Source organism: Phalacrocorax aristotelis, chromosome 13 (genome assembly GCF_949628215.1).
Source record: "Phalacrocorax aristotelis chromosome 13, bGulAri2.1, whole genome shotgun sequence".
Classification (NCBI taxonomy): Eukaryota; Metazoa; Chordata; class Aves; order Suliformes; family Phalacrocoracidae; genus Phalacrocorax; species Phalacrocorax aristotelis.
The window spans coordinates 3931746-3957552 of record NC_134288.1 but is presented as its reverse complement, the minus strand read 5'-3'; the positions used below and the strand labels follow the sequence as shown (position 1 = coordinate 3957552).

At 47.9% G+C, this 25807-nt stretch overlaps 1 protein-coding gene across 2 annotated transcripts in view; it reads left to right on the top strand.

The window, feature by feature from the left end:
* TOX2 (TOX high mobility group box family member 2) overlaps positions 1 to 25807 on the top strand; it is a 153085-nt gene that overhangs the window by 57936 nt on the left and 69342 nt on the right. For both annotated transcript variants that reach the window (XM_075108724.1, XM_075108723.1), the window contains exon 2: positions 3749 to 3814. In XM_075108724.1, the coding sequence (XP_074964825.1) occupies positions 3749 to 3814 (66 nt within the window). The remainder of the gene's footprint in view (positions 1 to 3748; positions 3815 to 25807) is intronic.

The window sequence follows — 25807 nt, the reverse complement described above, 5'->3', positions numbered from 1 at the left end:
CAACCTGAGATCGGGTCACACCTGCGCTCCCCTTCCTTTCGGTTGGAGTTCATGTCACCTGCAGACGAAAGCAGCTTGCAGGCGTTCCTTTGGCAGCATGCCTTTGTTTCCAGAGCTGGCAGGAATTTCTAGAGTTTCCTCTGAGGATTTTTTGTTGGGTCGGTTTTATATGGGGTGAGTAGAGTTGTTTCTGTCCTGAGCATGTTACGTGAGAGAAGGTTGAGTTGGGATTTGACAAAGTGGAGCTTTATGGGTCCTTTCTCAAGTAGAGGGCCTTGATTCCAGCTGTGCTTGTAGGCAGCCATCGCTGATGGAAGTCAGCAAGTTAGACAAAAATGGGTCCGAGTCTCAGATGAAGGGAAAGCAATTAATCACATCTTCCTGCCTCTCCCAGTTTCCCAACTTGGCTACACGGGGTCTGTTATTTCCCAGGTTTTCGAGTGAACGCCATGCAAATTGCTGTGAGCAGAGAGTGATCCCAGCTCACCTCTGCTTTGTACTCATTTCATGCAGGAGAGGGTGAGAATTAGCCACAGCCACTAATTTGTTTAATAGGCTGCTTCTATTAGCCAAACAATAACAAAAATTAAATAGTTACAAAAGAGCAAAAGGATGATTAAGACAACTGCATGAGAGTATGTTCCTTCCAGATTAGGACTTGAAAATTATACCTGCCACTCCGCGTGTGCACATCGATCAGTACGGGTTTGATCAATTTTGGGGGGCGTGGAGGGTGATGAATGGGTGCACCCAGGTCTGGAACTGCCTGGGGCGCTTGACACGCACTGGGGTTTAGGCCAAAGCGAAAGGGAGGAAGTGTTTGTAACCAAAGGGAAATATTAAAATGTCTGGTTTTGCCGTAAATCTACGTGGAATGATGGGGCTGATTGTTTTGAAGTGCATTCTGTAGCGAAACAATAATGAGAAGAGGGAGAGCGCATTACTTATCTGCTCTACCTGGCTGGTGTATAAGTGGCAAACATCTAATTGAAAAAATATCCTGATGGGAGAATTTCTAATAAATTTGTTTGTACCCCCATAGCCTGGAGGAGAAGAAAAAAAAAATCCAATCAGCAGTGGGGAAGTTCCAAAGTTTCCATTGCATTTTGAGTCTTGATTTTCAGGCTCACTGCTCAGACTGGCAATCAGAGGTACAGTAATTTTGAAGGCAGGATTCATTACAGTTATTATGAAGTCATCAAAGGCACAAGGAAGTGTGGAGCGGAGGTAGAGGAATAGTAGAAAGCCATAAAAAAATACATTCTGACAAACAGCGTGAGCCAGAGAAAGCAGAGTGCTTGTCCTGCCCTGGGCCTCCCCGGTAAAAGATACTTCTTGTTTTCTGAATGTAGATTTCCAGGTGACACTTGTTTTCCGAAGAAGAGTCGTTTCAAACAGGTCTTAGTCTAGATCTGCAAAATACTGTGCTGGACTAGGACAAAAATGAGGCACTTGTGTGCAAGGAAGGGGGGTGGATGGATGGACGCGTATTTAAATTTCTCAGAGGGGCAAAGCTTTTACTTAAGAAAGCGCTCTTCCTTCCCTGGTGTGGAAATAAATATTTCTGCAGTGCTTATTTCTGACTGGTTCCAGGGATGGACAGAACTACCTCCCCACTGGAATATTTTATGTCTCTTCAGGGCGGCTTGCTGCAAAGCTCCAGCGCAGCTCGCCTGCCGCAGCTCAGCGCAGTCTCGAGGTGCGATAGCCGTTGAGCACCCCGCAGTGCCGCACAGCGTGTCTGGGCAGACGACCCGGCGCAAAGCTCTGGCAGTGCGGATCGGACCACTAGAAAGGGCCCCCCACCCAGGCAGCGCACAGCCTTGGGGTGTCTGCTCAGGCTCCAGGACCCACATGCTGGCTTTTTGCCGGGGTGGTCCCAAAAAGAGCTTGGGCGTGGGACCTCAGGACTATAATGTTGCCTGTTCCAAAAAGATTGACTCCCCAAAACCATGCTGCTGCCCGTGCCAAGTCAGGCAGGCTCTTCCCGCAGAGCCTGGCTCCCGCTGCCGCAGGGCTGAGCATCTCCACCAAACTGCCACCTCTTCTGCAAATTCAGCCTTCTCCGCTGGGGTAGGTCGGGTCGGCGGAGGGTATTTAGGCCATAGAGCTAATTGAGTCTCTGTGCCTGGAAGCACGGCAGCTCCAGCTGGAACGATGTTAGCAGGAGCCAGCTATGCCAAAGATCGTTTTATAGGTGGAGGGAAATTCATTTAAAGTGGATAGCACGTGCCTGGCTTCTGAGAGCTGCTTGTCCTGGCAAACCCGTAGAGCTGCCAATGCTTGCTGCATCCCGTGGCTCCTGCCTCACTGATAGGTTTAACGAAATCCTGCATTTGCGCAGGGATCCCCTTCCACCCTCCTGCAGCCATTATCAGTATTCGTTAACGAGTGTCACAGTACCTGCTCTAATTTTGCTGCTTTTAATTGGTTTGCTCTGCTATCCCAGAGGAGAGTCGGGCAATTAGAGGGTGTCTGCACTCTGATGCCGAGCAGAGCTGCGTTCCCCCCACTTGGCTTTACTAACTCTGCTGGCTTTAACGGCTAATTCTGTAGCGCTCTGAGAAGTGGATGTGTAATTAATAATCTACACTGAAAACTCTTCACCTGGTTTTATTTAGATTTCTTTTCTATTGTTCTTAATACGGTCCATTTCTGCTAAGCCACAACTGGTATCAGCTTCATATCGGAGGGCAAGAGGAAACATTAGGGGTGAACAATCTTCAATTCATCATCTGGCTTGTAAGGGCAAGAGGGTTGGTTGGCTCTTTGCCTTGTTAAGTAGATGGTGTCATTCACAGCTGGTACCTTCATCCCTGTCTCGGGAGTGTTTTATGGCATAGCCCATTTTATTGCCATAATTAATTTGTGAACTTAGCTTTGAGAACTGCCCCGGCCATACTTCGAGCCAGAGACAGTCCTGGAGGGCTTTTTTTCCTTCGTTTGGAATCTGAGCAAGTGAAAAGCTCCCGCTCTAGCTAATTAATGAGAAGAGTTTTGCAGTTCTCCATGGGGGGTTTGTAGCCTAATAAGTGGATTAGTGGTTCGGAACAGGGCGAAGGGGGCAGGCGTGTTTGCGGGAGCTGCAGGGGAAGAGGCGAGTGCGCTGTGCTCAGGCTGCCCTGCCTCCTGCCCAGCCCCAAAGCCCAGCCGTGGAGGCAGGGTCCTGGTAGTGGAATAGATGGGGGGAAATGTGCCTTCTTGCACCCAGAGTTGCAAACAGCAAACTGTCAGGATAGGGAATCAGGCTTTGCGTAGAGACCTCTTCGTGTATGGTCTGGAGTGACTTTCTACATTGCTGGTGTAGGTTTGCTTTGGTGATTAAGGAGGATGTGGGTGTCTGGAAGAGGATGGAGTGGGACCTGCCTGTCTTGGAAATTTCCATCGGTGGAAATTGCCTATCTAAAGCTGATTGACCGATCTAGTGGGAATTTTAGCAAGAATTTCATCTGGGTGATCTTTGCTGCTGGATAGATCTGTGGTTTTGCACAGGTTCGGTTTGTTTGAGCTGGAGTGATTTGTTCATTATTTTGCTGAAAAATTCACATAAATGTGCTGTGTTACCATGGCCCATCGCAATAACAGTGATGTGTGTGTGTGCTCATACGTGCTCAAAAGTTTTAAAGGACCAGCTCAGGATTTTCTTCTGGGAATCTTGGTGTGAAGAGCCAGGAAAGTATTTGGTATGCACATGGCCCTCACATGCAGGTGATATTTCACTAACTCTAACTTTCTTTTGTCTTTCTAGTTTGATGGGGAGAACATGTACATGGGAATGAACGACAACGCCCAGGAGTTTCTATCGGCAAATCAGGTAAGCGCTGATTTGCTCGGCTGGGCAGTGTGGATAGATTTTTCTAGGAGACTTAAGGTTTGACTAAGCACAAATTCTAGGAGCTCTCCATGAATCTACACTCCTGGGACATCAGGAGTGTCCAGTGAGGAGGTCAGAGCTGGCTGCCCACCCGGCTGCTGCCCAGGAGCAGTGGCGGATACGCTTGGTACAGGGAGAGGGATGCGCTTGTGTGCTCGTGCTGCTGCGTATCACTGGAGCCCAGCTTAGCCACGGCTCTCCCCCAAGGCATCCTTCGCTCGAAATGAAGGTATAATTGGTGTTTCTGGATGCGGTGAGGTTTCCAAGTATTGTGTGTAGTTCAGGTGTCTCCTTCCCTCACGTAGAGTATTTCCTGTAGCTAAATAGATTAACAGTTAGCTGGCTTGGGGAGAAAAAGGAATCAAAGGTTTCCTGTTTTGGAGCTATAAACCCACACGTGGAGGACCAGAATAGAAGTGCTCGCATCTCACAGATGCCTGAGCCTTCAGGGCTTGCTCTCGGCTTGGATACACATGAAACAGAAATGTGCATTCAGTGGAGCCCTAAACATATAAAAAGTTAAGCCTGTGCTTAGGTCCTGCTGGGAGGTGAGGACTTCAGCACATCCTTACCTGTCTTCCTGACCAGGAGATGAGAGATGGTCCCATTCAGCATCCCCCTGAGATGGCCTGGCATGGCTAGAGCATGCCGGGGACTTGGTGCATCTTTGAGGTACCTGATGCTGCACCCTCGGGGCAAAGCGTCTCATCACATCCTGCTGCCTCATGAGGAAAAGTGCGAGTTCATCACTAATATTATTCAGCATCCCATTTTTGGGGCTGTGTCGGGCCGTTTCGTTGCAGGGCCCTGTTGACCGCAGCCATGCTCATCGTGAGCTGTGCAGGGTTGTGTCATGTGAATTTCATGCATTGCAAAATTTGAAAGGTGGCCGTGTAATGGTTTCCATCCAGCCCAAGGTGCTGCCGGCTTCCTATTGCCCTGGACCTTGTGCGTGTGGCCTGGGGTGAAGTTACGGTGTGCTCCTGATGCTGCAGCATCGCTGTGAATTGTAAGGCTAGTGAAGCAGTCATGGTGTATCGAAGCCAGATGCCAGTGGCGATTAAAATATCTGCATATTAAACTAAAAACAGGACGAAAACCTGTCATTTGCCTTCTTAGAGTGCGGCAGTGCATTGGCTTGTTGCTCGGGAGAGTTGTTCCTGCTCTGGCTTTCGACGACGGCACACAAAGCCGCTGCCACCAAGGTGTGGGGAAAGGGCTCTTCTCATGTGAGAAGGATTTATTTCCAGAGAGTGGGGAAGGAACCATAGACTTTGTGCTATCGAGTGATTCAGCAGAAACAAATACGTAGTCAATCAACAATGGTGTGTGGTTGATCATTACAGCCAGGAATTGCCAGAGGTTGAATAAATACAGAAAGGAGCGGGGTGACCCCAAGCTGCCCTGGCTGGGGGCCAGCCCTGTGCCCCCGCTCCGTGCTCCCCAGGGCTGTGCAGAGCCTACGAGCAAGTGGTGGGTGCTAAAGGGGACAGTTGTCTTAAATACTCTGCCTTTGAAAACTCCCAAGGGATGACCATTTCACGGCCTCTTCAGGAAGGGCTGGTGGCACCAGCTCAGCAGCCAGCTGCATTCCCAGGCTGTGATGCACCCACCCGCATAACTGGACTGGTCTGGAGCCGAACCACGGCCCACGGGACCATTTCTGTTTCCTCCTCTACAGTGACAAAATTCGCCTCGCAGCCCCTGTCACACCCCACTTCCCCTGCGGGTGGGCAGCTGGAGAGAAATCAGAAGTGATGCCGCTGGGTGGGTGTCGTGGTTTAGCCCCAGTCAGCAGCCAAGCCCCACACGGCCGCTCGCTCACTCCCCCCCGGTGGGATCGGGGAGAGAGTCGGAAGAGTAAAAGTGAGGCAACTCATGGGTTGAGATAAAGGCAGTGTAACAGGGAAAGCAAAAGCTGCGCGCGGAAGCAAAGCAAAAGAAGGAATTCATTCACCGCTTCCCACAGGCAGGCGGGTGCTCAGCCCTCCCCAGGACAGCAGGGCTCCATCACGCGGAACGGTGACTTGGGAAGACAAACACCATCACTCCCAATGTCCCCCCCCTTTCCTCCTCTTCCCCAGCTTTATACACTGAGCATGATGGCACATGGCATGGAATATCCCGTGGGTCAGCTGGGGTCAGCTGTCCCGGCTGTGCCCCCTCCCAGCTCCTTGTGCCCCCGGCAGAGCACGGGGAGCTGAAAAAGTCCTTGACCAGTGCAAGCGCTACTTAGCAACAACTAAAACATCTCTGCATTATCACCGCTGTTTCCAGCACAAATCCAAAACATAGTCTCATACTAGCTACTACGAAGAAATTTATCTCTATCCCAGCTGAAACCAGGACAGTGGGGAATGGCCTGCTGCACCACAATCAAGTAAGAAGAGGCCTGACTTCCAAATAAAAATAGAGGCTATCAAGTGATGGAGGTTCATGTACTGTTTGATCCTGGGAGAAGGATAAACCAAACCAGCTTAGATCCCTGCAATCTGGGAAGTAGAAGTTTACTCTTCATTTGTTCTCCGTTTACTTGTTGACCTTTATTTCCTGTTTTGAAATACCAGTTAAGGATGGAATGGGAGGAAGTCGCTTTCTCTTGGCAGGGGGTGGGCGGGGGGCAGGTGCCCCCCGTTACAGGGATGGGTTTGTGCACAGGGCCATGCAGCTGCTTTATCTCCTGGAGCAAAAGCTCTATGGAGAGTGGGGACCAACACGGAAAATTGGTTGGGGAAGTTTGTCTTGTCTTGCGTCCCGGTTCCCCTCCTTGCACTGCTATGCTGGGGATGGTCAGAGAGGAGCTGGGAGTGGGACCAAGGGGTGCAAGGGTGCGGGGTGGCACCCAGGGCTCTGCCAGGGTGGGTGCCCCCATGGGATGCTGCAGTGAACCCCATACCTGACCCAGGGCAGAAGGAGGGGAGTGGGTGGGATAGGTGAGCATCACAGTTCATACCCTGCAAGGATGTTAGTGTGGTTCACACCCAGCATGAGCTTTGGCCGAGGAAGACAGGGAGCAGCCTTCCTCCCTCACCCTCATCAGTTCGTCATCTCCCTTTATTTACCTGCACATCAGCGATTGTTTACCAGAAAGCACTTTATAGCACTGGTCGTGACTTCATTACTAATAACACAACTCTTCTATTTAAATGGGGGTACCAGATGTTTTTTATTGTTTGCTAAACCTGTGGTAACCTGAACGAGTACATTAAACAGCAGGAGCGCGGTTTCACAGTCCCACTTCAGAGGCTGCTAAATCACCGACCCCAAGATGCCTGCACAGCACTCGCTGGATATCACTCAGCCCTTGGGATCCTTGGGGACAAAGAAAAATCATACATGCTAATTACTGAAACCGTCACACTGTAATAGGTGGGCCTGGTGGCTTGGGTTTTTTTCCCCCATTTTTCTCTTAAACTGGTTGCACTGGGCATCTGCAGCTCTTGGCAGCAGACACAGCTTCATGTTGAGCCCAGCTCAGGCACAGGGGCTGGGACGTCCAGCATTAGCAGTGGGAAATCTTAGCTTCACGTTGCGTGTTTTGGGGCACACTTGCTTATTTACTCCAGTTTAGCGCTACGCAGTGATCCCTCCCAGCACCAGCACGCTTGTGATGGCCTGGGGTGAGACTGTCGCGATGACATCCCCTGGACCTGCAGCAGCGCTTCCAGCCCCTCTGTGCTTCGAGGTGGATGGATGGGAAACGCTGGGAGAGCAAGAAATTCATCTGTGTATGTGGCCTCATTTCAGCTGGAAAACTTCTAGGGGTCCACAGATGGAAGAAGGTCAATAGTCTTTGTTATAGGAAATTCTGATTTTTCTTTCAAAATACCTAGAAGGAGTTAGGCGGAAAGGAGAATTCAGTTTATCACCTCTCCCCCCTGCCTTGGTTTAATCCCAGGGGGGTTTAAATGGCTCCTGCCTGTCAGTGCAATGCTTTACACTTTCTGCCCAGAGATCCAGCAACTGCTTAAGCTCTTCAGTCATCCTTTCCCATCACACAGATAAGATTATTCTCATTTTACAACTGGAGCTAGAGAGACAGTGCGGTTAGGGCACCTCCTGTGCTGAGCAGTCCTTGGAGAGCATCACAATCCTGCAGCACCCTGACATCAGCCTTATCTCAGCCCCTTGTACAGTTTTTGATCCTAAGGAGCTTCTGCGGTATCTCATAGCAAGAGCATGGTAAAGTCAGGACCAGGGTCTGCTTCCTTCTCCTTCATCACTCCCTACCCTGCAGAGCTGCTAACTTGGGAGGGGAAGAAGAATAAAAGAAACCCAACCCTCCCAAAAAAACCCAAACAAGACACCATCAAAACCATCTGAAGGCCAGCTGATCTGCTCCCTCCCTTCATCTTGCTGGATGCGATTGCTTATGTGCTATCGGCTGTGTTTCTCGTCAGCTCAGAAAGGGTTCATCTCAGCTGAGAAGGAAATGCAGAAATACGGGAGCCTAAAACATAATGAGAACGCTGACAGATCCAGACTCACGACGGCACAGCCTGCTGGGGGAAAATAATTCCTCTTGTTCTATCAAATAGGAGGGACATTTGACCCCAGGAGTGAGTCAAATGTGAAATGTAATTCAACCCCCAACAGGGGCCAGAGTATAAATGCAACTTGACATCTGATCAAACCATCACGGACATTTGACCCCCGAGATGAGTGAGGTATCTGTTGTGTCTCATGAAGTCAGCAGAGCATCATTCCTCACCCCTGTCAATTTTCTCTCTTTCTTTGCCCCCCCCTCCCCACACAAAGACAAGGAATTAAGTAATGCAGAAATCCCAAACAATGGACAGATTACCAACCATGCGAGGTACTCTGAAAGATGAGTGAAAATGCAGTGGTGCTGTTAAAAGAAATAAAACTGCAAAATCAGTAAGAGAAGGCATTTATTAAGGCCTTCGTGATAGGGAGAAAATAACCCCAGGAAAGGGGAAGGTTGGGAAATTCTTCATGTAGCTGGATAGGAATGAGGTTGGTTTTGTTTGGCATCAAGACTTTTGCGCTTGCGGGAAAAGTCCACAGGTGCTTTATAAGCATGAATTAACTACGCCCGGGAATACCCTGCAATAAGGTATCGTTATCCCATGTTACGGGTAAACAAACGCAGGAAATGCCTTGCCAGGGAGCTGGGGGTGATGCGGTGTTCGGGCAGGGCGTGGAAACAGCCAGGCCCTGGCATGGGGTTGGGAACAGTTGTCCCTCAGCTTGCTGGGAGCCGGACTGCGACTGTCCCGGTCCATGGAGGGACATTATGGAAAGCCTTAGAGGGGCGTGTTTGCCTCATTTCTCCTCTCCATCGCACGCCTCTGGCTGCTGGCAGGACAATGGGCAGCCTCGAAGGAGGAAAGAGCTGATTACTTACCACTGGGCATTTTTGATCCTGCCTAATCCCAGGAGCTTTCAGTGCACGGCTTATTCCAGCTGAGCAACATGCCTGTTTCTATACCAACAAGTTAATTTGTGTGACTCCTTGTGCAAATGCTGTTATACACCAGTCTAGTTTATTCAGGCCAGGGAGATACATCTGCATAAGCAACTCTCTGCTTTTGTATCTGAGAGCACAGATAGGACCCCACTGCTTCAACTGTGAGTGTTGAAAATGCGATGGTTAAATTGACAGGACGTTATTTGCACAGTATTTCCTTCTCCTAATGCTATTGTAAGAGGCTCTTGCTGGCACGCTCACACTGCCCATCTATGCATGAAAACTATCAGGTCTTGGCTGCCAGGAACCACACGTGTCCTGTGGAAATGGGGGGGGGGGGGGGGGGGGGGCGGCGGGCTGCAGGTTTGCGCAGCAGCATTGAAAAAGCATGATTTGACCCAACCCTGGTGAGACCCCTGATGTCGGTGACCCTGGAGAGCAGCCAAGAGGGCTTTGGTTTGGGCTGCGTGCATTAGGGCAAGACTGGGTAACTCCTGGATGGAGCTGCTCAGATTTATGCTGCTGAGAAGGTAGATCCGTGGGCACAGACGTGCTTGTGCGTGGCAGCACGTGCATAAAATAGGGGGTGAGGTTTTCTCTCGCTGTGTGTGTTGGCAGGAGCTCGGTTGAGTGCAGGGGTTATAGCGATGCACTAAGGGAAATGGAGTTGAGAGAGGTTGATTGTATTTGTCACGTGCGCACACACATATACAGCATCTGTCTTCAAATGAGTCCCTGTATAAATGTGAGTGTGGAGTTATACCTGTCTGCCCCTTTCTGCATGCATGAAATCCATCTGAGTATGTAACCATGTGCTCGGATGTGTATAAATCAACATTTATCTACTGTGTCTATTGCCCTTTATCTGTTTATCTCCATACATCTTCAAGCTTGGGTTTGTATTAGCCATAATAGATACAGTAAGTCGCTGATCTCGTGGGTCAAATGGTCAGGGCTCTTTGATCAGCCGTCAGGATACATTACCACCAGGGCCTCCGGTGGGGCTTGAATTACAACTTACATTTGACTCATTTCTGGGGTCAAAACGTCCCTCTTATTTGATCGAATGACAGAAATTGTATAATTTGTATATATCCCTGAGCCATATGTGCTCTGAGTGCCACTCTAATGTGTTTTATAAAGGCACAGCTGTCTTGGTGACTTATTTAAAATGGGATTTTGAAGTAGTGTTCTTGCCATTTAATGTCCTCATTCAGGGTTACACAAGGTTTATCAAATAATAAATAACATTTAGAACATTCATTTTAGCATAACAATGGGTTTGCTAGTTATAAGGAACCGGGTGGTGCAATAACGCTGTGTTTGGTAAATAAGCAATAATGTAGAAAGCAAGCAATAGCATAATTAGGAATTAATGACAGTACAGGAAGCTACGGATACCTTCCTCATGTTCTGCTAGTGCTCCAGACTAGACAGAGCTCATCTTGGCAGCCTCTGCTATAAAATATGTCTTCAAACCTTGTCATCATACTGGCAGACGTGTTGTCCTCCCACCTCCTGGGCCGCCCACCGATCTTGACTGAATTGCAGCAAAATGTCAACAAGCTGATAAAATACACCTGGGTCTGGGGCAGATCCATTCAGGGCGAGTGCTGGGGGGGGGTCCCTTCCCCACTGGGGGCTGCGGGGCCAGAGCACAGTGACTGCACAGGCACGAAGTGGCCATGGAGCCCCAGGCAGCGTGAGGACAATTAGGTGCCGCTAATGAAGACACAGGTCATTCTCCCCTAGTTCTTGTGCCTTCCTCCCTGGTAGGAAGCTGAAAAACAGGACGAATGTGGGCTTTCCCCGACACGGTTTTCCCTCCATCAGTTGCTTTAGAAGAGGTGCTCTGTCACTAGCAGTGAAGTGACAGTGTGCAGTTGCTCGAGCATGATGTATTCTCATGTTGGTTGGTCCCTGACCTGCAAGGATGTGTGAAAGTGAAGGAGTTTCCAGCAGTTTGTTTGTCCCTGAAGCTCGTAAGGCGCAGCAGGTTGCTTGTGGTCGCCACAGCCACTGTCTCAGACCTGGGTTTCCTCCAGAAGAAAGGCTGGAAGAAACGAGGAGACCATGCACATGGCTGAGCAATACCTTAGGGCGATCCTTCTCGAGTCTTGTTGTAGAAAAGACCGTACAGCAGAGTCGTGGAGGAGAAATTAGAGCCCACCATGAGGCTATTCTTGGTGCAATTTCCACTCAACTTCTCTAATGAACTTTTGTGTTTCTAAGGAGTCTTGTCAGTCTTCGCATATGAAGAACGTTCTGTTTGTTTTAACTTTGAGGAGACATGTCTCAAGGTCTTCAAAATCTTTTGATTTTGGCTATTGACTGGCTTGCTCACAGGAACAGATGATGGTCAGGGGATGGTTAGCTAGAGAAAATCACTGATATAAGTGGAAGGGTTTAAAAGAGAAGATACCCTTTCCCCCAGGGGTGGAGAGCTCTGGTGCTCCTGACGTTCCAGCAGTGTTGTGCTCCTTGGGCTTGACTCTCTTGCCCCTGTACAGCATCCTGGTCTCTTCCAATCTGCAAATAGTCTGTATTTTTGAAGTCTAAAGTCAACGACAACAGGGGCAGAGTATACCTTAAAGTAAAAAAGTGATGACTCCCTAATCCCTTTACAATGATATATTGCAAATAATGATGGAACATATATACAGAAGGCCCCTGGTAAAGAGAAGTGAATGCTTTATAGTGACTCGGGCTTGAAAGAGAGGATTAAGCAGAGTTTGCAGTGCACTGGGAGCTGGGAGTGCTTGCTGCAGCAGGTACCTATGCTAAGACACACATTTTGCTCTTTCCCTGATGTTCTTTGAGTAATACTGTATAATTTCGTATGTTGTGCTAGAGAATAAAAAATAGGGGGAAGACATTGGTAGATATTGAATGCCTTTCTCAGCAGACAATTCAGGAAGAATCTCATGTTCTATTTTAGAATGAACAATAGAGTGTTATATGTCATTTATTATAATCAGCAGCTAATGGAAACCCATCCAGGAGGGGTTGTAGAGGTGAGCACAACTACAGCTGATGATCCAGGCTCGTGAATTTTGCATGAATTCCTATGTGACAGTGACATTTTTGAAAGGTGCGGTCAGAAAGTGATTCCTCTAACTTAGCTGTATCAAGAGAAGCTTCTATTGCTGGTGTAGGGTCGGCTGTAGTGCTTAATTAAAACAATAATTAAAAAATCCCTTGGTATTACGAGCAGAACGAGCATAATTTTCAACCCTTCATCTCAAAGGACTCCTAAGTTGTTAACAATAGGGTGTTTGAAAAACAGCCACCAAGCATCAGGGAGTGAAAAGCTAATGTAACTGAGCGGTTCCTAGACCAAAATGAATAGTCTCTGTTGCTATTACATTTACTCTGGGGGAAAAAAATGAAATAGCATCTCATACAGTTGAAGATACCTGAAAGGTGACACAGCACCTTGTAGGGACAGGAAACTCTGAGGTTGTCGCAGTGGTTGAGTTTTGTGCGTAGACATACATTTCGTCAAAGAACTGAGGTTCCTAAATAGATTTGGGTTTAGGAGGAAAGGCAGGAGGGAGAAGGAGGTCCTTGGGTGCATCAGAGCATGGTCGGAAGGCAGAGGAATAGCACACGCTGTGGCTGGCAGCCTGAGGGCTAGGCACAGCATCTGCCCCTCCTCCGAGGTCTTCCAGGGGAGCTCAGCCAGCTGTGCCCTCAGGTCAGTCCGATAAGCGATCTTTCCTTCTCTTTCCTAAGTCTTTACCAGGTTTTCTGTGATCTGAATCAGCTCAGAGATTGTTTTTGCCCCAATGTTAAAGAGCATCTGTATTAAGCAGCATGCCTGATCGTAGCCCTCAGTCTGCAAGGAGTGATCAAAATGTGCATGAGCATCTTCAAACAGAGCTCTGATGTCTTTTGCGGTGAAGAAGTCCATAAGCAGCATAACATTTGAAAAAAAGAATAAAAACCCAATCAATGCAGGAGAGTCATCCAGAGCTGGAGGCAACACAGCTCCAGTCCACGGTCCTGCTGCCTGGGGGCTGGGGAGGTGGTGGGTACCCAGGGCTGACAGAGCAAGGGGAGCAGCAGGATGATGTGTATCCCACTGAGGAGCAGCATTTGCTGCTGCTGCTCCTTGAGTTGAAGTTTTACATATAGAAAATATTGGTGCCAAGAGGAGTTCTGACAGAGGGTCGGACATGGGTGTTTCTTGGCGCCAGAGTGCCATAATGCCCACCAGCGGGGCTGAGATTCCAGAAATGCTCACTGTGTGCTGCAGGGTGAAGGAGATGGAGTAACTGGGACTGCTTCAGAGCGCTGCGGGGCACAGCTCAGGTCCCGTCAGACTGAATAAAACTCAAGAGGATCTGCTGCTGTGTGTGGTGACTCCTGTGGCGTGAGGACGTGTGGGCTGGCAGTCCAGCAGTGCTGATGAGCTCGTAAAGCCAACAGCTCATAAAATAGCAGCAAAATATAGAGAAAGGTGGTGTGCAGTATCCTTTAGCCAACAAAGTGTCACTTTATCAAAGCTTACCCACTGTGCTCAATGCCACTGTAAAGGGACTGCACGTGGTGTATGCAGAGCTGCCACCTTTGATGGTCAGCATGGCCCGGGGCAAGGTGCAGACCTCCATGGGGGAACCTGGGGCACCTCTGGAGGGAGCAGGTCACCTTCAAAGCATAGGTATCATAATAATATGGTGTTTATGTGTGCTTTAAACCCCCTGACGGTGCTCCTCTGGTCAGCTACCGCTGCTCATGGGAGAGTGCTGGCTTGTCCTTGAGTGGTGGCTGTCACTTCAGACAAGGGCAGTCCCAGAGCTTTTATGCACAAGCTGTTTCTGCCTTCAGATCCTCCAGCTCCTCGCACTGTGCTAATTCCTCACCGCTTGTCTCCTGAATTACCCCGCTGTGACACGGTGTGATTGGGAGCCAGGTCTTTACATGCTAATGATTGATGGTGGGCTCTGATAATGCGATAACATCACTGTCGGTTGGCTGTGATGAGCAAGATTTTCTACTGCGTCCTGTTGGGGGATTTGGTTTTGGCTCCTGCAAAGGTTGGTTTGCCTCTGTAATGGACCTCTGGGGAGTGGCTTTGGAAAATTGTGTTTATTTGTGGAAATGTAGCACTGTGGGCTGCAGGAGTACGAAGAAAAGCCCCAGCCTGTTGCTCTTGGGATTTCCTTTCCCAAATGATTGATTACTTCTTCTCTTCTCATCAGAGCCCCAGCCCGAGCCGGTGTTTGGGTCTGCCATCACAACAGCATGATTAACTGGGGAGCCGCTTGCTTCCAGGAGGAAAGAATTATTTTCCACTTCAGAGTTTGGATGAAGGCCTGTGCAGAAAAGAAGACACCTCCATAGCTTCAGGTGGCTGCAGAATGAGCCCTTCACTCGTGCGGGGTTGGGCTCTGCTCTAGCCCCACGGTGGCCTGACCCACGCAGCAGAGCATCTCTGGAGGATGATGAGGGTTATGTGCTGCCATCCACCTCCTCACGCTCAGAGTCAGGCATTCATTCCAGCCTCTATCGCTCCTGCGGTTGGGCAGAGCTGTGGACCCAAACTGGTGTCCAGCTGTGCTCTGGCAGCTTGCCTGCAAGCGTGAAGTGGTACCCAACCCCCCGCTGCTCCAGCTGAAGGGGGTGGGACCTCATGGGGAGCCAGCCCCTGAGAATGGGCTGGCTTGGCACCTGCACACGGTAGGTCGGTTGTGGTAGCTCTTACGCTTCTTATGCTCTTCTGCTGCGGGATTTGTTCAGCAGACCCCTGGGCATCCCCCTTGCCGACGGCTGCGTGGCTCAGAGCGGGTGCAGCCAGCAGGTACTCGGGCAGGGGAGCGTGGGTGCTGCGGGTGGCCCGGGCAGGGGAGCGCGTCCTGCAGGCTCGTGCACCATGGGTGCCTGGGAGGGGGAGTGCGCGATGCAGGTACAGGGAGGAGGCGAGCGTGCGTTGTGCGTACCGCAGGTGGGGAGCGTGGGTGCCGCCAGTCCTGTGCGGTTCTGCTCCTTTGGGGAAGGCTTGCATCTTTCCCTGTGTGGTGATGCACCAGGCCAGGCTGCTCAGAGCTATGATGGGAACCAAAAATCAGAGGCAGTTAGGGGTGCACTAGTCTTTCGCAGGGGGGTGTGCTCTGGCGCCGGACCCAGCTGAAGGACGGCTATTACAGCAGTCTTAGCGCCTGCCAGCGGGGTGGAAGGTGGCCAAGCTGACCCACAGCTCTGCATTCGGCCCGTGCAACCATCACCCGTGTCGTGGTTCTGCCAAGGACCATGCTGGGTCTCGCTCGTTGGTGGCACTGCTTTCATGGTCAGCAACCTCTGGGCAAGCCTGAATGAAATTTGCCTCAAACTAGGAAATCCATCAGCAGCCATCAAAAGTGTCTGAGCTGATGCTGTATAGCTCAGGTCTATACATCTGTGTACACTGTAAAGGGCAAAATATGACTTGGCTTTTATTACTTTAATTAAAACATGAATGAAGAGTGTGAGTTTCATATTAAATTGTATTTTCCTGGCTGCTGTGTGAAGGAGCTAACTGATCTGATTACCATGAAGATTACAAACTATCAAAGTGAAAAAGAGCTTTTTGCAAGTATTTCATATTAAACCTTCAAACATAACACTTTAAGAATAATTATAGTTGTATTACTGGAAAATGATTCATGAATTCTGAATAAATATAAGACCCTTAAAGGGAAATGTTCCAAGACCACAGTTTTCGTTCCAATCTGATGAAATTTAGTATCATTTTGCAGCTGTAGAATAAAATGAAAAAAAATATGTACATAGACCGTATTGAGTATATGTCAGACTAAACTAATGAGATTTTTTTCATCAACTCTAAGCACGCACACAGACAAATGGAATAGCCATTCTCATTTTCTGTAATAGAAAGCACTGAAAGAGAAGGCAGAAAGGATCTTACTGCTCACAAGTCTTTATTCTACCCTTGATTGTTAAATAATATATTTTAAGTTCTCATATCTCGCACGCAGAATGTTTGAACTGACGTTAATGGGTATATAAGAGAAAAGAGTGAGCTTAAAAAAAAAAGTGAGGAAGGGCTAGGATTGGGGATTTTATTAATATTCCCAGTGGGCTGTAATAAAGATACTTTTCACACAATACAGTGAATGTTTACAGCAGACAATTTAGTTTCCTTCCAACAATTATGAGAGAAATTGAATCTCAGGAAATGTTAGTTTTCTCTAAAATTAGACATAACAATAAAGATACCCCTGAAAGTTTATTAAGGGGGGAAGAAAAAAAAAAGTCATCAGTCTCTGGAAGACAATTTAGCAAATTTATTTTAAGAATTCCAGATGACTTCTAAACAAAACCAGACTCCTACGTGGCGCTGAGGGCTCGTGCTCTCCACACTGTGCTCAAAGCTGGGGGCTGCTTTTCTCACGAGGAACCCTTTTTTCCCAGGCCTCAGCAATTCCTGGTGCATTTGGGAAGCAAATACCCAAAAGGTGCTTGTTTCCCCCACAGACCCAGCTGGAGGAGGATGCCCGTCACTTCTGCAAGCGGATGGGGCATGAGGTAGTAGCAGGTCACGCTCCTCTGCGTGCAGGTCAGGGTGCTGCATGCCTGCGAGCCCACACCGGCATCAAAGGGAAGATACGTGGTCCTCACCTGCCCGCCCCTCATCCCAGGGCAGGTTTCCCTGCACCGAACACATGAAAGGGAAACATAATTATTTACATCGAAACTAGCAAACCTGTAGGAGCCCCATTTCATAAAGTCAGCAGGATGTTTGGATGTTTGCTTACCCAAGTGTTAGAAAGGTGAAAGCTGTGTATTTTTGCATTAAGATTTGCATGCCTTCTTGCAGGTGCAGTTAACGTTGATGCTTGTGCGAGTGTGATGCTTCCTCCAGCTCCCTGCACAAGTGCAGCGCTCTGTGTGCAGTTGTGCGTGGGTTTGCATGCACAAAGGACTAGTTAGCAAAACACCATGAGCTCAGTCCTTGAAGTTTTTCCCGAGAAAATTGGTCATGAGATGTCAAGAGAGGAGCTGCAAGGAAAGGATGGAAATTATTGGGCACTTGAATGCAGCTTCAGGAATGAATTTCTCATGCTCACGCAGAGATGCTGGGATCAAAAAGGGAAAGCCACTTTGTCAAAATGCAGAAAACTCTGAAGCTCTTTGAGCAACTCATGCTATGGCACTCAATTTTTGAAACATTGCGTTTTGAACATCCAGTGTAATTCTTCTGCTTGCCCTGGTTTCCAGAGTCCTGCATCAAGGATGTCTCTGCAAAATACGTATTAGAGGCACCTACTCTCTTCTACTTGCGTGTTTTTTTCTTTTGTCCGTGCGATCCTTAGTTGTCGACTTCTGCCTCACTTTATTCCAGTCTGGAAAGAGATTCCTGTTATTTGATATTTGTTATTTGGTGAAAGCTGACGCAGCTTAGCTGGCAGCCAGGCTTCTCTAGTAATCTTCCTTTAAAGGCTCTGTCCCATTTTGATCATATTAGGGGCTAACTGGGGTGATTTTTGCTCACACCGAGTAGGACTCTTGAGGTACCAGTACAGCAATAGAAGCACTCAGCTCTGCGTCATCACAGATTTGTGGAGATATTTGTATGGGCTTAGGTTTGTGTGGAAATACTTGCGTGGGCTTGGGTTTGAAAGATGGCAGCTGAAGTCCTTGAGTACACCGGGCAAATATGATTTTTTTACCATGGGGTCGATGTTTTGGCTTTGTTACCTGCAGCCCTGTTGTGCTCAGAACCTCCCCCGCCTCTCCATTAGCATCTCTCTCATTTTTGCTCTTCCACCTCTGCCCATTTTCCTTGGATCAATTCAGGTTCTACCTGGCATGTTGTAAACTAGTAAAAATAATAGAAAAAGCTCTCCGGTGGCTTAACAAATATAATGTTTCAGTTGTTTTGGCCTGCAGATAGGGGCTGGTTTTCTTTGGATGCAGCTGCTAGCGGAGTGCCTCCCGCCTCATGCCTCGAGTGTTGGGTTGGGTCCCTCATGGTTATGTGATGAAGGTTGTGCTGCTGTTGATGTGAGCCCTCTTGCAGCTTCATCACCTCTGCAAAGCCCTTTCCCGTGTCAACAAATGCTGTCCATTGCCTCTAGAACTGCCAGTGCCTACAACAGTCCTCTCTCACCGCCAGTGTTGGAGGTGACCGCTGCCACAGGTGTCCCGGCTGTCCTAGATGGAGGGTTGTCGTTACTACAGGAAAACGTTGCTATTTTGATTGCTACTTTGATGGTTTCCCTTTTTGCCTTCGTCCTGAAAGAACGGTACCTGCTCTAACTATTCATTTTGTCCAGGTTGCTTAGTGCTTTAGAAGTTATTTGATGAGTATCTGTGATTTAGGACATAAATGAGCCCCTCACAGCAACGTGTGTGTTCCTGCCTTTTTTTAGATACCATATATAAGCTTGTTTTTATTAAAGAAAAAAACTGTTAAAATTGTTAAAGATAAAATCTGGGATTTTTTTTCCAAAATTCACATATTGGAGGCTTAAGGCTGAGATTTTCACACCTACTCTGGGGATTTGGATACTTGGCCATGCAGCGTGTTACAGTTCTCGCAGTTTTGTCATGCGTCTCTTGGTGCTTTGTGCTTCCCCTAACAGCCCGGCACCTTTGCGCTCTCATGACATGACAGCTTCTGCTCTGGATAAATGAGTAAATGAATAAAATTCTTGCACTCATGGTTGTGGAGGAAGACTTGTAATTGCAGCACTCAGAAGCTCGGTAAATGCAGAGGAGGTAGAGAGAGATCCCGGGTGATTATCTTGACATCTCATGGACTGGGAGGACTGGCACAACGATAAGTTTTGCATATTTAGGGTCTGCAAGGAGTAAGGCATCCCGATCTTATAATTAATCTTTAATATCTTCTTTGACCAACCAAAACCAGGTCATGCTTAGCTGCAGACAGGCATTGCCTGCCCTGGCTTTGGAGACAGCCCCCGCCCAAACCCAGTCACTGAGATTCAAATCAGGTAGATGCTCTTGCCGTCTCATCTCAGGGCTTACTTTGGCAAAGCTGACTCAGGGTGTCTGGCTTTGGCACTTCTCCCACATGCTGGAGCCAGATTCTGGGGCTGAGGGTCTTTGGGATAACGTGGGAGGCTGATTTATTGTGCTGGTGATTTCAGTTAATTTCCTTTTCCCATTTCGGCAACTTCCTGGCAGTCTGAAATGTTTTGCAGTGGATGGATGGAGAAAGGATTTCAAGCTCCTCTTGGGGATAAAGAGGAGAGAGGGGAGGGAAGAAGGTGGCATATTACAAAGCATTGGTATGTTCTTAATTTTAATAAAATTTTTAAAAAAAGGTAAGCAGCACCTTAGCTGTTAAGGCGACAGGCGCTTAAGAAGCACTGAATAAATACATAAAACATATTTGCTGAAGGCATTTGTCGTTGGAAGTTTAAACATTAAACATGCCTGCTTCGCCTGATACCATAATAAAGCAGAGATGTTCAAAGAGCCATTAGTGGAGCTCTGACTATGGCTTTACATCTTCACTATATCTACCAAGGAAGCTGCATTATATCAGCAATGCCTCAGTGAGTTTTGCCCCCAGAAGGGAAAGTAAGCGAATTCTGGGAGGGATTTCAATGTGTCTTAGACTTTTTTGCCGTGCATTTCCCCTTTCATATTGATTGATGTGGATGTTTTGGTATTGTTCCCTTGTAAAGTGCTGGGGCAGGTCCACAGGCGGCAGCAGCTTTGCCATTGTCCCTGGTATCCCCAGGCTTAATAAAAGCTGGCTCGGGGCCTGATGAGACAAATAAACAGGTTTGTGTATTTAGTTTTTTAAATTACAGGATAAGGAGTAACACAGATACTCAGTCCATTAAGAAATAACTAGGTGGGTGATTCACTACCATTTGTGTAAATGGCACTAACTCTGGTCTGCCTGCACAATTTATTAATACTTCACGGGAGGAAAAAAAAATTATTTTAATCTCATAATGGATGATGAGCTGTGAAATTGCTTCTGCAGCAGCTGGGCACCCTGGGGGAGGTGCTAGATTGCTCCATATTATGCAAGCTCTCCCCACATCTCTGCCTTCCTTGTGCTAATCAGACACGTCAAATCTGGGCGATGGGGAGGGGGTGCCACTGCTTCTGTTGGATTTTATTACTTTTTTTTTTTTTTAAATATAGATCCATAGAATCATAAAAATGTCCTGAGTTGGAAGGGACCCACAAGGACCATCGAGCCCAACTCCTGCACAGGACACCCCAAATTCACACCGTGTCTCTGAGGGCCTTGGCCAAGCGCTTCTGGAATATCGCCAGGCTGGTGCCGTGATGCCTCCCTGGGGAGCCTGTGCCAGGGCTCCACCACCCTCGGGGGGAAGAGCCTTTCCCTAATGCCCAGCCTAACCCTCCCCTGGCACATCTCCCTGCCATTCCCTCGGGGCCTGGCGTTGGGCACCAGAGAGCAGAGACCAGCCCTGCCCCTCCTCCTGCCCTTGGGAGGGAGCTGCAGAGCGCCATGAGGCTGCCCTCGGCCTCCTCTGCTCCAGCTGAACACACCAAGGGACTTTAGCTGCTCCTTGTACAGTTTCCCCTCTAAATCCTTCCCCCGCTTCGTGGCCCTGCATGTAGTTTTCTTGTCAATTTGCTTTGGGGTCCCAAGTCTGACTTGGGAAGCGCGGGGGCTCAAGTCTGAGCGCATTTTTGGGGAGCGATGCTTTGGGCTTCGAAGGTCCTAGCCTGATTCCTGCTGCTGCTGGCCGTGCTGGCCTGGCTCACAACATTAAAACATTAGAAATTTAGCGAATGTACTGGGTCTGACCCAGTTTGTGGTTTCGTCTGGCTGATAGCCTCACTTTGTAGGCAAGAGAATCAAGAGCTGTTACTGTTGAACAGTAGCTTTGCTCTGCCTTCGTAGGCTTGGACCGGGATCATGATCAGTATCGACACTCGGAGAGCTGTGAAGATGCGTTTTCGTGCTAAAGGGACAGCCTGGGGTTAAGTACTTTGGTTGCATGTGGGAAGACAGTGCACACGTATAGTGATGAAAGAAAACCAGGTGTAGTGTAGGAGCACTTAGGAAAAAACTGCAGCTTGCCCCCTTAGGCTCTAGCAAAGGATTTGCAGTGTTGGCTTCTGCCGTGTGCTGGTCGTGCCCTCTCAGCTGTACATGCATGTCTCAGCGCCTTGCCAACCCCAGCGCCGGCGGCTGCAGGTGCGCCCTGGGCTGGGAGGGCCACGCAGGGCTTCGTTTGAAAATTTGACTTTGCTGATGGGAGGAAAAAGACATAATCACGGCACATCTGGGAGAGAACAGACTTCATTCGAGAGAGGTTGTGTTGTGTTGCGGCTTCGCTGGAGGATCTTGCTGCAGGTGCCTACGTAAAGCAGTATTTGCAACGCTACCTGCAGCACAGAGTATGGCTCTGCTGGCCGTGTGCCGGGGGCAAGGACATATCCTTTGAGATAAAACTCTGAAAAACTTGCTACAAAGCATCCATGCAAAGTGTGCCCCAAAGGCTTTTTTAATTCCTTAACCCCACACTTTCAGTTTTGAGCATAAGGGAAATAGTCTCTAAGACGAAAACCGAAAGGGGACAAGTGTGGTACACAATATCGTTTCCTTCCTGCTCTGGGTCCTTCTTGCTCGACTGAAGCCAGGTTGAATTAATTTCTTAGAGTGCTTTTTGCTAATTCTTCCTTGCATGCACTCCATTACTGTTTTTAGGCCACCTTATCTCTTGACCTGCTTACAGTGCATTATACATCATTATATAATGTACCCTCGGCTCAACACAAAACACCAAATCCGTACAGTCCAACAATGAATTTCTGTGAAGTGCACTGATCTTATTATGCAAGTTCAGTATGCCATGAGACAAAAAAGACAATTATGTAAAATCTGTACTTCTCAAATAATTCCCAGAAATGCATGATATTCTTCAGTAGAATATTATCATATTCCTTGTACTTGCTTCCGGGCAAGATACTAGGAAAGGAAAGGAAAGGGGTTGTATCAGTCTAGCCCAATCAGTCTAATTTTCAAACCCCATCCACTCCTCTCTTGCTGGATGTACAGTCCCTTCAATATGTTTTAAAAACAGACAAAAATCATTATAAACTATTTTAAGGAGGCTGATTGTGAGGCAGATGACAGAGGGTACACTTTGCTGACGTGGAGTGGAGCTTGCACATCTCCTAGCTTTCCCTGGAGCACTGCCACGTTTGCTTTGAAAAAAATAGGGAAGAATAGTCACAAAAACATATACTGAAATGAAACAGTTCTTGTGACAGTGTGGGTAGGTAGCTAAAACAGGTGAAGCTAGATATCACTATGGGTGATCCAGGAGCAACAATGCATCAAATATGCCTTACAGTCCTGGCCCTGCTTATGAAGGTACAACAAAGAGTTGTCAGGAGCTCAGGTTATCGCCGACATTTGCATAAGCCAATACGGAATGCTTCTGAAAACACTGTCAGCAGACTTTGAGCCTTAATATCCCATCTGCTTGTTTAGAAGTTGAAGGTCTCTGTTACAGGGACGTGGCGTTGCCATATGGAGTTCAGCCTCCAGAGCTGGAGATGGCGGGGGTTGCAAATGTAGCACCTCCACGTGTGCTATAATGTGAATAACCCAGCATGGGTCAGGACAGCTTGGGGCAGAGGAAGGCGATGCCTGGACATGCTCTGTCTTGTGAAAATGGCATTTCAGAGAAGGAACAACAGCAAATCTTCAAAGCGGTAGATTCGGGCGAATTTTGTAAGGAGCCTGGGGAACTCCCTGCTGCTAGATGTTGATGTCAGGAACATAATAGAGATGCAAGGAGGTGGAAGGACAGTGAAACCAGATGAGGTAGGTGAAAGGGAGGGATGAATTGTTCTGTTCTCTGAGGAGCTTCCATAATTGTTCACTAAGGGTTTTTAGATCTCCAAAATGCTAGCTGGTGTTGGCTGGTTTTTAGGTCAGCATGTTTGACCAGTCAAACTGCTGGCGTGATTGTTTATGTGGGTCTTGAGTTCATGGCAGGATACTATGTGGTCGTGGGTTTCCATTCCTCCCTGCACGTGTGTTTGAGACCTTTTCTCCCCAGGATGTACTTGGTGGCATGGGAAGGTGGACCTGGAGGGACAGTTGTCCCAGCAGGTTCAAGTGGAGCTCTCTTCTGGGACATGCTGTGGCTCTGGACAGAGTCCTTCCCTGCACCCTCTTACAAGGCAATTGCTGTGAAAGGAGGAAAGGCTGAGATATCTGAGGCGGATTACCTTTTTCTTCCTCTTTATTCCTGGGGGTAACTACTCCCAAAACTCATTTTTGTCTGTGTCACTGGGGAATTAGAGGGCCGCCTCTCGCTGTCTTCCTCAGAAGGATAAACGCAGCATTACTAGTCCTTGATGTACCCTTGCATGCTGCACTGCTGCCTCCATGCATGTATATCTGCCTTTATGGTAACTGTAACCTTTTCTTGAACCAGAGATTTTCCTGAACAAGAGCCCTTTGGGATCTATGTGGGCTTTCCTGGATACATTTTTAATATACACAATAATTTGACTGCAAGCCCATTACCTATCCCTGTTTGTTCTATGGGATAGTCATTTCCATGCCTGCAGAAACCACTAACTCACAGGGCAATCAAAGGAAGAATGACAACCAGGGCAAAATTGGTATGTGTTGTGATAAACCAGTCCATCTTCAGCATCATGCACCGTAGCTTTATATATTGCCTGTAAATAATGGCCTCAAAAAGATATTAAATCTTTAGAAAAAAATCAAGCCTAATTGTAACTATATTTTTGTTTTCCATTTTGGTTTATGTACAGTATATGACTTTTGCAGAGACATTTTTATTCCAGGAAAATGACAGGCCAACAAGAAGCCATAATTGCACTGATTTTTAGAAGTGCCTGCATTACTACAGATCTGATGTACTGCAAGACATGAATCAGAAAAATTCTATTAAAAAATCTCTTGAATGGCTGACACAGGAGTATTATCCACAATGATTAATTTGACTTGGTCATTATGAACACAGACAAGTCTGACAAAATTGCATTTCATTCCCCACTGAATTCATAAAATCACTATACACATAATAAGAAGTTATAGTTCTCTGCTATCCACTATTCTTGACAGGATTCCAGTTCTGGATAAGATACTGATTGAAAAAAAAAGTGGGGGGAGAGAGGGAGTTAGGAGCCTTTTTAAAAGCCTACAATAGGGCTGATTTCTTTTGCTATAAATTGTTCATAGAACTCCATTATTTTTAGGGTTTTTTAGTGAAGTGGTGATGCAGGTCAACCACAGCTTGGACAATATAAAAACTGACTATAATCTCTTATTTACATCAAAAGGGATGCGGCAGAAACGCACGCACTTGCTTCACATCGTGAATCCCAAGAGGCCCTGTTGGGCTGTACCTGAGGGCACGGGGCAGGGACCGGCACCGCTGCTGCCTCCGTTCAGCCCCAGATTGAATCTCGGGGATTCATCGTATCAATAACTGGCAGTTTGTTCTTTATTTCCAACCCACATAAATGAGGTACCAATGGACAGGCTGAGGCCAGAGAGTCCCAAGAATGTTGTTTCTGGCTTCAGTGGCACATAAGGCAAAGAAAAACTTCCCCGGTGAGCAGCAGAACTGAGTGCATGCCTCCTAAAACTGTATCTTGCTGAGTGAACTGAGATTTTCTGTTCCCTCTGAATATTCCTGGCTGATTCCCTTCACAGTCCCCGTCCTGCTGAGCACCACGCCAACCGCGTCACAGCCGTCTCTTCGCTGCTGTAGCAGCTGGCCAAGGATATCAAAGATTATTAGGGCAAGCAGGAATGTTTAGGACCCTGGTATCTCCCTTCTGTGCACATGTGGTTCTATGAAACTTGTAGAAAAGAGACTTTTTTTGCACTGTCAAATTTGGTTGAAACCATCGGGCAGGCTCAGCTTTTGGAAGACCCGTGGCTGTGTTACTGCATGGATGTGTGTCTATAGGAGGTGGGGTGGGGTTAACTCATGTGAAGTTAGAAGGCCAGATCGAGCTCCATGCGGTCGTAGCATGCAGGGTCTGCGTCAGAGCAATGCCTGCACGATAAGAGGCAATGGTGAGGAATGGGGGATGCGGAGGTGCGTGCTTGCTCTTTGGGTGAACTGACATTTGTTCGGGATTTAAAAACCCACTACTACAGGTACAGAAGAGGAGCACAGGAGTAGGCAGAGCTCAGCTTTCCCGCAGGTCACCTGCTGCTCTGTTGCGCTCCCAACCTCCCCGGTGTTCCTGCTTGTTACTGAATATTGTGCAGACGCTTCCAATGCACATTTATGTTCATGCAAGAACTCATTTTTCCCTTTTCAACCACATTCCCGTAGTCAAAAACCTGAGCATGTGAAAATTAATGTAAAAGGGGCTGGGAACACTTCAAAGACAATTTGGAGATTGTATGTGACTGACTTAATAAATACTTCTTTACAGTATTTATCCAACTCTACCCAAGTAATTCATTGGCCCTGCTATTCACATGCTGGATCTCCATGTGCGAAGATGGGGCAAATCAATTTCCATTCCTA